Source organism: Nicotiana sylvestris, chromosome 9 (assembly GCF_000393655.2).
Source record: "Nicotiana sylvestris chromosome 9, ASM39365v2, whole genome shotgun sequence".
Lineage (NCBI taxonomy): Eukaryota > Viridiplantae > Streptophyta > Magnoliopsida > Solanales > Solanaceae > Nicotiana > Nicotiana sylvestris.
In genome coordinates this window covers 151,335,159-151,348,399 of record NC_091065.1, presented here as the reverse complement: position 1 = coordinate 151,348,399, position 13,241 = coordinate 151,335,159, and the positions used below count along the sequence as shown (strand labels likewise).

At 35.9% G+C, this 13,241-nt stretch overlaps 1 protein-coding gene across 1 annotated transcript; it reads right to left on the bottom strand.

The window, feature by feature from the left end:
- Positions 1-5,376: 5,376 nt before the first annotated feature.
- Positions 5,377-6,117, bottom strand: LOC138878419 (uncharacterized). The gene has a single exon (XM_070158096.1). The coding sequence runs from the start codon at positions 6,115-6,117 to the stop codon at positions 5,377-5,379; it is 741 nt and encodes a 246-aa protein (XP_070014197.1).
- Positions 6,118-13,241: the final 7,124 nt, after the last annotated feature.

Genomic DNA, 13,241 nt, shown 5'->3' with positions numbered 1-13,241 from the left:
GCAACGTGATGCAAATAAGCGTTCCTACTAGGGATCCGGCATGAAGTCACGTTATTCTATATTCAAAACCTGGGTCAGTGTACTAGACTGTGTACCCGAGCGGACAACTCGAGTCGAGGAGGGGGCAACTTACCGGGAACCAAAAGGCCATCCGGCTTCGTAACTTGTCCGACCTCTTTCTTATTTCAGGGTATAACACTAACAGAATAGGGAGTCTCAACCAGTAAGCACATCCCCGGAGGTGAAGAGAGAAGGGTTCGGCACAGTTTATATATACAGTCAAATAATATCAAAGCGGTAAAAGCAGCATTTAGCACATTAGGCTCAAACATGTAAAAATCAGATAAAGCCAAATATAACAATTTATCTAAGCTCGAATTTCTAACCCTGAACCAGTGGTTCTGGGTTTGATCCCCAGCAGAGTCGCTAGAGCTGTCACACCTCCTTTTTGTACCTACCTACACCCCCGGAAGGGCGTAAAGGAGTTTTTCCAATTAAAGGACAATCGGAACAGGATTTAATTATTAATTATTCAGAGTCGCCACTTGGGAGATTAATGGTGTCCCAAGTCACTGGTTTAATCCCGAACCGAGGAAAAATATGACTCTATTACAGTCCGCGAACCAGAAATTCGGGTAAGGAATTCTGTTAACCCGGGAGAAGGTGTTAGGCATTCCCGGATTCCGTGGTTCTAGCACGGTCGCTTAACTGTTGTATTTGATTTTATCTGATTTTAATACATGTTAACTTATGTGCTTTTTATTTGTAAACCGCTTCTATTGTTATTTATTTTAGCAGAATTGCGACATTGTGAAAACGTATTTCAAGCTACGTCGCAATCAATGCACCCGTAGTTATCAACACGTTTCGACTTCACCGAGATTTGGATTTGAGTCGCATCAATGCGCACCCAAATTTTAAGAGGGTTATTTAATTAAATCGTACCTAAAGATACTAACATAGAGTTACTTTGGGGAAAACCCGTGAAGTTCGCTAAACGGTCATCCCAATTCTAATCATGTCGATAATTACTTACTAAGGGCCCCACATTTATTCATTTTGTGCGGTAAGGCCCACATCAATTTGTAAAGCTCTTTTCTATCATTAATTATTTTTTATAAGAATTACGATGTCGCGAAAACATGTTTCGAACCACGTCGCAATCAATGCACCCGCGGTTGTCGACACATCTTGGCTTCATCGAGATTTGGATTTGGGTCGCATCAATGCGCACCCGAGTTTAAGAAGGTAACTTTATTAAGAGCGTGCTTAAAGATTCTAACGTATTGTTATTTTGGGAAAGGCAGTGAAATTCGCTAAACACCATTTCCTAGCCTACACAATAGAATAATTGTGTTATTAACTACTTGAGGATTCTAATTGATTAAGCCTACAATTTGTTGAATTTGAAGTTGAAAATCTGCACAAAAATACCAAACGAATGGGCCCTGAGCTCACAAAGCCCCACCAGGCCAAGGCTGCGGACACATCCCCTTAAAGCGTATCGGCGTTAGGCAAAAACAGGCCCAAAACTGGGCTTGCATTCGCATAGCCCAGGGATTGAATCCTTGGGTCTTATTTCAATTTCTTGTCTAGCCACAATCTGGGCCGACTGCAAATTAGCCAGGCCCAAAATTGGCCCAGCATGAAGCTGTGCTCAATTCATCTTAGACCCAAAATTAAGACAACCAAGCGCGTTGAACTCTAAATTAATTGCAACTTTTGCAGATTTGATTTCAGCATACCGTGAAACTTAACCAAACAGAAAATGATAATGGTATAAACATGAAATGCTTAATTTCAACGAACTCCACCCCGGACTATACACAAGAATCTGAATACCCAAATGTCCAATTAAACAGTTCTAAACCATGTAACATTCAACATGTAATCTACCCTAATGAACAAGTTTAATTATACACATTCTGCCAATTACATAACAGGTGAGTACACTACTACTATCATCAAAGACACAGGCTACTTTCAATTGTATAACAAGCCTTGGAACACTTCATTTCAACTTCAACATACATCATTGAGATTCAGGGAAATGTACCTGGAAATTGGAATATGAAATAGAGAAAAGGTGAGGATTCAAGTATTTTGAACAACATCAGCAACAACCCAGCAATGTGATACCACAGAAACACAGACAGATTACTTCGAAAATCAGAAATACAAGCCAATTTCCACAGATCAGTCTAACATACCCCTGTCCCTCAAAGCTGAAACCCAACACTAATAATGAAACTCTGAAACTGTTTCAGATTTCCATATTTGATGTTTTATTTTTTGAATAACTTAGAATTGAAATGCCAACTAAAATAAAGAAGGAATGAATGCTCAAATTAAAACTTAAGGCTCAAGGCAGAAAATCTGGGAGCCCCCTTTTCCAAGGCATCTAATGCCCTTTTATAGGCAAACCCCAAAGAATAAACTAAGTTCTGATTTTTCTAGTTAGTCCCTCTCTATTTTCACTTTGGTCCCTCCATTCTTATCTTGATAAACAAGTAACTGCAGTGTACTTATTAAAATTTACACTTGAAACCCATTCTAGAAGGTCCTAGAGCATTCCTCTACCCATACTGTCCTTCCCTATGCCTTGATATTACTATTCCTATCAGAACTACCCTTTTCCATACCCAGATTATCCCTGAAAGCCTCTCAGAATCACTGACCTTACCCTTATCCTTAATAACTAAACCCAATACCTTAACCCAGTCTGAAACTAACTAAATCAATTAACTAACAATCAGAAACCAACTAAAATTAATCACTTAACAATCAGAAACCAGCTAATCAGACTGACTAACCCAATTATGTCCAACTAACCAACTCAAATAAGCTAAACGAAAATAAACTGTGCTTAAGCTACCATGATTAACATTAAAAGAACTTAAACTAATTATTAATCTATAAAATTATAATCATTCAACCAACTAACAAACTCAGAATCAACAAAAATTAACAGAACCTAAACTAACACAGTTAAACCAAAAATTAACAGGACAATAATGAAACAATGACTACAAGTAATATTTTAATCACGCGAGTAAAAGAAGCAGTAAAAGAAAGAACAGAAAAACTCACAAATGCAGAAAAGGGCTCCGGCCAGTCATGAATATACGAATCCTTTCAGATTTTTGACGCGTAACATCCCTAACCATGTGTTCTTGCACGAGAACACATGGTTAAGGGTGCTACGGTTCGAAACCAAAAGGATTTGATTTTAGGGTTTGGGCCGTGATTCTTAGATCTAATATTTGGGTCGTTTCAGGGTGATTTGAAAGGAAACAACCACAGATTGGTGTTGAGGAAGGGTTGGGGGTTGTAGGGTGTGAATTTGGACCGAGTTGAACAAACTATCAACTGGCCGGAAAACTTCAAATCAAGATTCGAAGAGTTCCGGCCTTATTCGAGGCAAACCACCGAGTGTAGTAGCAAGAGGAGGGTGAGGGGAACCCATGGTGTTAATTTCAGGGTGAACGGTGTAGTTCACGTTCATCGCCGGCAAGGATTTTTAGGGCGGCGCGGATTAGGGTTAGGGGAGAAGGGGTAGGGTGAAGAAGACGATGGAAATGGGGGGTGGGGGGACGGTTTGGACGTTTATATACTGGGAACCTCGTTAGTTCCGGACCATTGGATTGATGAGATCCAACGGTCCTGATCCAAAGGCCTTGAAACGACACCGTTTCATTTAACAGGGGGGCGGACCGGGTTGGGGGTTTGGGCTGGACTGATTGCAACGGGTTAAGGCGTTTGGGCCTGAAATATTTCTTTGATTTGGCCCAAACTTGGCCAGCCCCTTGCTTCTCACTTTAATTTCCTTTCTTGTTTTTTTTTTTTATTTCATTTTATCTAATTATTTTCCATTTTGCAATTTTGTAATTATTTTCTGATTTTATAGAATTGCAACAATTGAAGTAAAGTCCTAATATACTTCAAAAACTAAAACTGACTAATGCCTAGAATTGTTTAAAAACTATTTCACGACAAATTCATAATAAAAATCATTAAAATGCGAAAGTGAACTAATTTTTGTGATTTTCATGTTTTATTTTAAAACAAATTAACCCTTAATTGATACTAAAACCTAAATGTAAAAATTCATATTTTCGTACTTCATAGAATTAAAATGCGCAAATAGAATGCCACAATTATCGGAAAATGACACAAAAATGCACAAAAATTGTAAAGAAAATAAAGAAAAATTATTTTGTTTGGAATTTTGGGAATAATCATATTTAGGGCAAAAATCGCATGCTCACAGATACTATTAATCTAGTGCACCTTCAATTACCTAAGATAAACATGTGGTTGAATAAATAAAAAATCAAAGGGTTCAATTGTATCCAAACGTAGCCAAGAATTTGTTCTACAAATGATTTTGTCAAATCCTAGAATAAAAAAATTAGCTAGTCATAATAGTATACGAAAGTACACTACTAAAATTCATAACCAATCATGAAAAATATGAAGAAAGAGTAAAAACTCGTTTTCGAAGTTTTCATCTTGCGTCCCTTGCCTCCGAAAGTATTGTCTAACCCTTTCAAGGATGTTTCTTTGGATTTATATATGATCTAGGCAGGTAGGATGTCATCCGAACCAATCCAACTTCGGCAGAAATTATTGGACGCGCGTTTGGCTCTCGAGCGACGCGAGACCCTTGGACGAGGCCATAATTTCCTTTTCCTCTTCTTTTCTCACACTCGTCTGTGTGACAGGCTTCAAGTTACTGTGTGCCAAAGTTGATTCCCCTGGCTCGTGCACCTCTCCCGTGACACCCGACCTCCTGATTAGCCTCAACTTCTGTTATTTTCTTGCTTCTTCACTTTTATTCGCGCCAAATTATCCTCCTTTAATCAAATTCCATTAACACATTCCTACACAATAAAAACACGTAATGACATATTTTTTATCTCATAATCATGCAAATCTTTCGCAAATTACATCAGATATGAGACGTAAATATAGTCAAAACATGCACCTTTTGCTAATTATCATATTTACAAACTAATATCACTTAGGCAACATACTCTAATTAAGATTCATCATTATAATATACATGTGAGAAATTACATATGTAAGATAGAAAGTTAATAAAAATTAGTTATATTTTGTAAATGTAACTTAATTTCACTCCATTTAGAAATCAAACTTAAATTGTTCACTTATACGCAATTTAGTATATTTTCTGATGATATTAGCTTTGGTATATTCTTTTATATCAATCATATTAAAAAAAAAATGGTAACTATCATATTTTATTACCAAGTACGAAAATTACAGCTCAAAAATAAATACTAATTCTGGACATCTTCCCAGAATTAGTTTCTCCTATACTTCTATTCTACCTACTAACTATGAATTAACAAATCAAAATTCATTATGGGTAGAAATTAACTCTTCTAATGTTCTTCTTAATCTTGACAGCATATAGCCCCTTCCACAAACCATTTGTATAATCTGCTTCATCAGTGCTCCTGTTGGCCTCAGTTGAGCTCCGAAGATTCTATGATTACTCTCCTGCCATATATAATAGACACAGCTTGCTAATACTATTCTGTAAATTTCTGCATTTGCTGATCTGCCTCGAACGTTGTTGCATGCCCATTCTATTTCTTGACTCCATTCCATCGGTTGTCTCTTAACATTCATCCACTGTAGTAGCTTCTCCCATATTGTTGTTGTATATGTACACTTGAAAAATAAGTGTTCCATGCTTTCCTCTTCTACATTGCACATAGGGCATAGTAGCTCATTTGTTATTCCCCATCTTACTAATCTATCTCTTGTAGCCAACTTGCCCAGTATAGCCACATACAGAATAAAGATCCACTTTGGCATACCTCCATTGTTACATACCAGCTTCCTCCAAGGCATCTTCTGGTGATCCTGCTTTAGCTTCTTGTATATATAGTTGATGGTTATGTGCTCCTTTTCAAGTACCTCATCCAAGTTGACCCCAACTTCTATCATGTATTGTTTAGCCTTCAAGATCTTCTGCACCAACCATGAAGCTTGCTTAGCTTCTATGTATTCTACAGTTCTTCCTTTTCCATAATAAGTATGAATCCATACCACCCAGAGTTTATCATTTTTTGAGCTAAGTTCCATAGTAGCTTACATATTACAGTTTTATTCCACAATTCAACATCTAGCAGATTCTAGCCCCCACTTGCTTTTGGTTGACATAGTTTATCCCATGCCACTAGATTTTTTTTGTCACCTCAACTCCCCCAGACCATAGAAACTTCCTGCATATAGCTTCTATGAGATGGATTACCTTCTTTGGGAATACAAATATTTGAGACCAATATATTTGGATTGATAGCAGCACACTTTTGATTAACTGTATTCTGCCAGCATATGAGAGGAATTTGGCAGCCCAATATGTTATTCTACCAAGCATCATGTCTAGCAATGGTTGAAATTGAATAACTGGCATCGTTTTTGTGCTCAATGGAACTCCCAGATACCTTATAGGCATCTCTCCTTTTGAAAACCCCAGTTCATCCATGACATTTTGCTGCACTGATAGATTTTCACCACCAAAATATATGAAACTATTACTCTTATTTGCATTCAGACCTGACACCCTTGAGAATTCCATGAAGCAGTTATATAACATGTGGATAGATACTTCATCACCCCTACAGAATAACAATAGATCATCAGCAAATCCCAACTGAATAATTTGCAACCTTTCATATCTTGGTTGGTAGTTAAAATCTGGCTGGTTCTTCAGAGTTTTGAGTAATCTACTGAGATAGTCCATCGCTAGAACAAACAAGTAAGGAGACAGTGGATCCCCTTGTCTGAATCCTTTGATATCTGGAAAAGGATAAGTAGGAGTGCCATTAATCAGAATAGAAGATAAGATAGTACACAGACAATTCATGATCCATTCCACAAATCTTGCAGGAAAGTTCATTGCTATCAATATCTACTTTAAGAAACCCCATTCTAATGAATCATAGGGCTTTTGCATATCTAATTTGATCATGCACCTTGGAGTAATACCCTTCCTTCCATAGCCCTTCACCAATTCATGGCTTAGGATGATATTATCAGAAATAACTCTGCCTGGTACAAAAGTAGCTTGACTTATACCAATGAGATTATCCATAAACTTTTGCAACCTTGTAGTGATCACCTTTGATATTATCTTGTATAGAACGGTACAACAAGATATAGGCATATACTCTTTGATTGAACTTGTATTTTTAACTTTTGGGATCAGTGCAATTTATAGGCTTATAACTCTCACCAGAATCAAAGAACTGTTTTGTTGCTTTGATTATTTCTTCTCCTACAATTGGCTATGCTTTCTTAAAGAAACAAGCATTAAAACCATCACAACCCGGGGCTTTATTATCATCTATATTTTGCACAATATTACATATCTCCTCTGTGGTGATTGGTTCTATTAACTTCAGTTGTTGTTCTTTTGTCAATATTGCTCCATTCTTCATTATTGTTGGATTAATCACTAGCATTTGTTCTGCTGCATCCCCTAATAATTTCTTGTAGAACCCCACAATTTCCTGCTGCACCTCTTGATCATTCTGCAATAGCTTACCATCCTGAGCTACAAGGAATTTGATATGATTCATAGAGGTCCTATTTTTCAAGCATGCATAGAAGCAGGCACTATTTGAGTCCCCCAGTTTCAACCATTTTGATCTTGACTTTTGCCTCATTATGCTCTCCTCTATCATTGCCCATTTCTCCGGTTTGCCTCATAGTTCCTTCTCTATATCAGCCAAACTTGTTTGATGACTTGGATCATGCATTTGCTCTTGTGTCTCCTGAAATTGTCTCCTTATTAATTGGACTGACTCTCTAACTTTTTTGAACTCTTTTGTGTGCATCTTTTTCATTTCTTGCTTTACTGCTTTAAGTTTCTGCCACACTCCTTTCATTCTTTGCCCTTTAGTAGTTGTATTCCATGTTCGTTTCACCATTATTAGAAATTTCGGCAGCTCAGCAACATAGTTATAGAATCTATATGGCTTAGGACCTTCCTTTCCTGCTTCCTCAAGATGAAGGAACAAGAGTATGTGATCAGATATAAATGGTTCCATCACAAGTACTTCCAATTACTTCATTGTTGTCATCCATTCTGCATTGACAATAGCTCTATCAATTTTACTCCACACATGATTATTTGTCCATGTGAACTTCTTTCCTGTGTATTTTAGTTCATTCATGTCATTATTAAGCATGGACTCCCTAAAATTCCTTATTTCTACTTCTTGCACTAGGTTATCATTTTTCCTATCTTCAATTCCCAGTACTGCAATATAATCCCCCATTGCTATCCAAGCCCCATCAACTCTATTTTTGACACCTTCTAGCTCCTGCCATAATGCTTTCTTATCCTCAAGTGTGAAGCCCATACACTGCTGTGAAATAGAATTGTATTTTGCCTGCACCAACAGTCACCTTCCCATGTATCAACTGACTACTTTTCCACAATTCACTGAACTGAATGTTGTTTGGATCCCACATTACTCATATCCTACCTTTTCCATTCTCATCATAGTTTGTGACATATTTTCAGCCTGCTGCAACTTTCTTCATAATCTGCTTCCCTTTTTCTTCATTTGTTCTATGTTCAAATATAGCCATAATGCTAATTTTATTTATACTAATAAATCTACATAACTCCTTTTGCTTGAAGATCTTATTAAGACCCCTTATATTCCAGGCTACTAACTTCATTGTTGTTTGAATAGATTCTGCACAATCCCTGCATTCTCGCCCCTACTAATTTGACCTCTCTCAACTACTCTACCTTGATCATATTGATGGTCAAGCTCATTCTGCTTATTAAGCACATTAAAACTATTTGTTATGCTCATCCTACTTTCATCTGACACATGTATTGACTTTGCTGCTGATTTTTCTTTAACTGCCTTCCATCCTTCATTGTTTTTTGCTACTACATGGATTTCAGCATTTGTTGAAATCTCTTGGTCTTTCACTTTTTTTCTGTTTTTGCCCTGCTGCCTCTTTTACTTGCCATACTTTCTTCTGCACATTTATCTTCATTGCTTTAACATTTTCCTGCTGACTTGTCTCATTGCAACAATGACCAATCATCAAACATTTACCACAATACTCTGGCTTCCATATATACTCCACTTTTTGACTGAATTTTCTGCCGTTTGGGCCATGCACCTTAATAGGTTTAGGTAATGGGACTGTTACATCCATTTCAATAAGAATTCTAGCATATGATATTCTTTACATTTTAGTCGTGCACTCATCATCATACAATGGAACCCCTAGTCCACTCCCAATTTTACTCAATGAATCTGCACTCCAGCAATTTAAAGGGAGATTTGGCAAAGTGACCCATATTGGAATAGTTTTCAGGATCTCATCTTTGAAATTAAATTCTGGCGTCCAAATTTTTGTGATTATAGGTTTGTTTCCAATTGTATGAGGTCCAGAATACAGAATAGCATCTCCACCCTCCATATTATTGAATTTTATCACAAAATACCCCTCATTATGGTAAAATATCATTGCTTAGCTACAAAATTCCATTGGATTGCAACGAATCTCTCCAGAGCTCCAATCATAGGTGTATTACCTACAACATACAGTATCAAAGCATTCCGCCATTTCTCTGTTTCCTTTTCCACTTCATTTTTTGCTAATTCCACAATTGTTTCCCCATTTTGAATAATTGGAGCTACAAAGCTGAGATTCATACCTCGTAGTCCAAATCGATTATTTTCCACTAGATTAGCCCATGTCGTGTTCTCCGGCCTTTTAGCTTGTGGTTCCTCCTCTATCTGTTGCACTTCCTTCTCCTTGTCATCTCCTTATTCTATCAGTTCCTTTTGAAGCTGATTTTCACATGCATGTACATGCACCATGGATTGGGGAGTTCCTTTTGTCTGGTTGTTACTTATCTACATAATTCCGCTCGTAATTGCACCGGAAAGTGGTGTGTTAGGTCCACTTCTCCGATTTGGTAAAATTGGCCATTCTGTCACCTCTTCTAAAGCTTCACCGTCGCTGCATGTTGCTCTTACTCCAATCCTTTTAGCAATGGCTTCAATGACCACCGATGCCTTGTTGTTTTGCTTCTTCGCCGGCCTTCCTCTGGCCATTCCGATGGCTGAGCACGGTAATTCACTAATGTGCTCTAGAGAGAGAAAGTAGAGAGAAGCGTTTATTAAGCTCTTTAATCATATTAAATTTTTAATTCTTATATAACTAGATTAATGATAATTATTTTTTTCAAAAAGAATAATAGCTACATTATGCTCAATGACTTGTCATATTCATTCCAACATATATTACATCATTAAGTTTTATATAGGATCAATATTTTGACTATATTTACCTATAAGTAAATAGACAAAATAAAATAGATACAATTAATACTGAAAGATACTTTTTACATATCAAGATTTTATAACTTTTAGAAAAAATATAACTTTTATATTTAAAATTACTTCATAATTATGTTGTTAGTACACGAATTTAAATTTTTAAAGTTCCTCAACCTGAAATTATAAATTTGTGTTCACTTTATTTGATAGCTATAAGGGATTATACCAGCCATTTAGTTTTAGTGTTTGAAAACAAAAGAACTTTGGAAACTATAACATCCAACTATGAAATATCCAACAATCAAGGGATGTGAATCGACGAATATGATTTCTTTTTTAACTAAATATATAGAATAACTCTTGAAAGGAAACCACTACCCTCTAATGAATCATGCTGACGTGAATCTGAACTAAAGCTATTGAGTTCCGAATATCAAATAATTATATTAGAATAAAACTAAGAAATATCCTGAGAGGGTCCTCACAATCATTTTAGACTAATACGACTGCTGATAGTGATAATAGAAACAACATGATCCATCAAATTCTCTATGAAATGCCCCAATCAAAGGTGTACTTGTACGGATCAAAATCATAATGGATCAAATTATTCTAATCAAGACTACTACACCCATTTAACGACAAAGGGATAATCATGGCAGGGACACATAACAATTTCACAAAGATGCAAAACAGACACCACTAGCCAAATGGTGGAGCATATAGAGGCTATAGAAGCCTTTTTACTAACAAATCGGGGGCGGATGCAGAATTTAAATATTATTGGATTCCAATCTAAAATGTTACACTTAGAATTCGGACTCAAAACTTAATATATTTTTTAACTCCTTCTAACACTACACTTTCACCTAAATAAATATCTAGCAAAGGGGATGCAACTGATTATCCTTAGACAAATGTGCCTCCGCCACTAAGTGTTGTATCCCTAGAGTGGTTTTGTATACTTACAGCTTGAAAATACAAATAGTCTCTTATGCTATCATTTTAAGGTTAATCTACAACAATATGTAATTATTCGTAACAAATCTTAATATGATAACGATTAACGTAGCCTACTATACCTAATTAAATTACACGAATAGTATTATTAAAATTCTCGCGCCGTGATTGCATATAAGTTAAATCCTAAAAGTAAACAACATGAATTTGATAGATTTATCTGTCATTGCCATCTTCTTAATAGCATAGGGGAAGTTTTATTGTGTGTTTCACACAACTTACATTTGTTGTGTGAGGCTTCTTTTTGTCCCACAAATTTGTGGACTCCAATCTTACACTTTTGGGTCTACAAAAATCTGGATCCATAAAACTGTGAGATAAAAAAAAAATACCGCATACAACTATTTGTATAAGAAACAAAATAAAATTGTCCATTGCAGAGGGTAATGAAGTCAAATTTGGCAGAGGTGAAGTGAGACTGAAAGGACTTTATAGATTCCTGGGCAAGCATTGTCATAGTATATTCACTATATGTATATTGTATATGCATTTTCTTAATATCTACCTGACAAACTCCACATGCATACATGAATTACTAGTAGTGAGGTGACATATATATGTCCACACCTAAGACTCTTCTCCCACTCATTATTTTTGTCCATATGGAAAGTGTATAATATATCACCCACTTGTCCTATCCCTACACATAAACAGTCTGATCTAATCCTTTCTTTTTCTTTTCCCAACACATTCTCCCAAAATTTTTTCTTAAACTCTATGGATAATGAGCTCGTCCTTAAAGTCTTCTTTGTTTAAAGTAAAATACATAATTTATCTATCAACCTTGCAGCGAAATTTTTGTTATATATTTTTTTTTTACGGAATTATTTTTATATACTTAACCTTTTAAAAGGATGTCTAAGACACACTACTTTTGACTAGATAGCACTTGCGTGTTTACACACAAAAAAAGTACGAAAAATCCGAAAAAAATCCCATTTTTGGTCTCCCATCCCTACACCAACCCCTCACCCTCCCTCTATCCTTCTTCCTCACCACGCCCCCCCCCCCTCATTTTCTTTCCCAAATAGAATTTTTGAAAGAACATATCAATTTTAGATCTAAAATTGAGCGGATATTATTGGTTTATTCTCCAAATATTGTAAAAACGATTTATTTGTGATAGATTTAAAAGCTTGAACAGTAGTATTGAAGGTTTGTTGAAAAAATCTATAATCCATCATTATTGGGGTATCGAAAAAAGCTTGAAAATTCAATTGAGTCTTGTTGATTATTGGGTTATTGAATTCAATTTGTTGCTCGATTATTTTTGGTAGTGTGGTTGAATTTTGGTGTTGTTGGAAACTTTCTTACAAACAACCATAGTGGTAGCAATAATGGTGCTTAAGATAGAAAATGAAAAGATGAAAAAGATGGGTTTTAATTTTAATTTTCTAATATATTTTTTTCCTTTTTAAAGTCAATGACACATGTCACGACCTTATTAGGGTGTGACTTTCACGTTATATGAAAAATTGGTCAAGCACAAAAGTGGTGTGTCTTAGACACACTTTTAAAAGATTGAGTGTGTAAAAGATTTCCCGTGAAAGAGAGATGTGTAACAGGGATTTCGCTTCGATGTTAATGGATAAACTATTTATTTTGCCTTGCTTAAATATCAAGTTTTGGTCCGTGCTCTTCGAACTCGTACACTTGACTCACATATTATGCGTTGTACTCTTACCATACAAACCAAAGTTAATTAAGGATACATGCCCAAAAAATCGGATAAATTATGTGCAACCAATTTATTCACTTGTAAGGCTTGTGCCTTAGGCCGCCAATTAGGGAAGGTCCTATTTTTTAGAAATAATCTATATTTTATAAGTACTCATATAGGTATTTAAAAAATAGTATTTTAATATT

Excerpts from the sequence above, each read along its gene's own strand:
- LOC138878419 (XM_070158096.1), bottom strand. The coding sequence starts at position 6,117 with ATGGAACTTAGCTCAAAAAATGATAAACTCTGGGTGGTATGGATTCAT.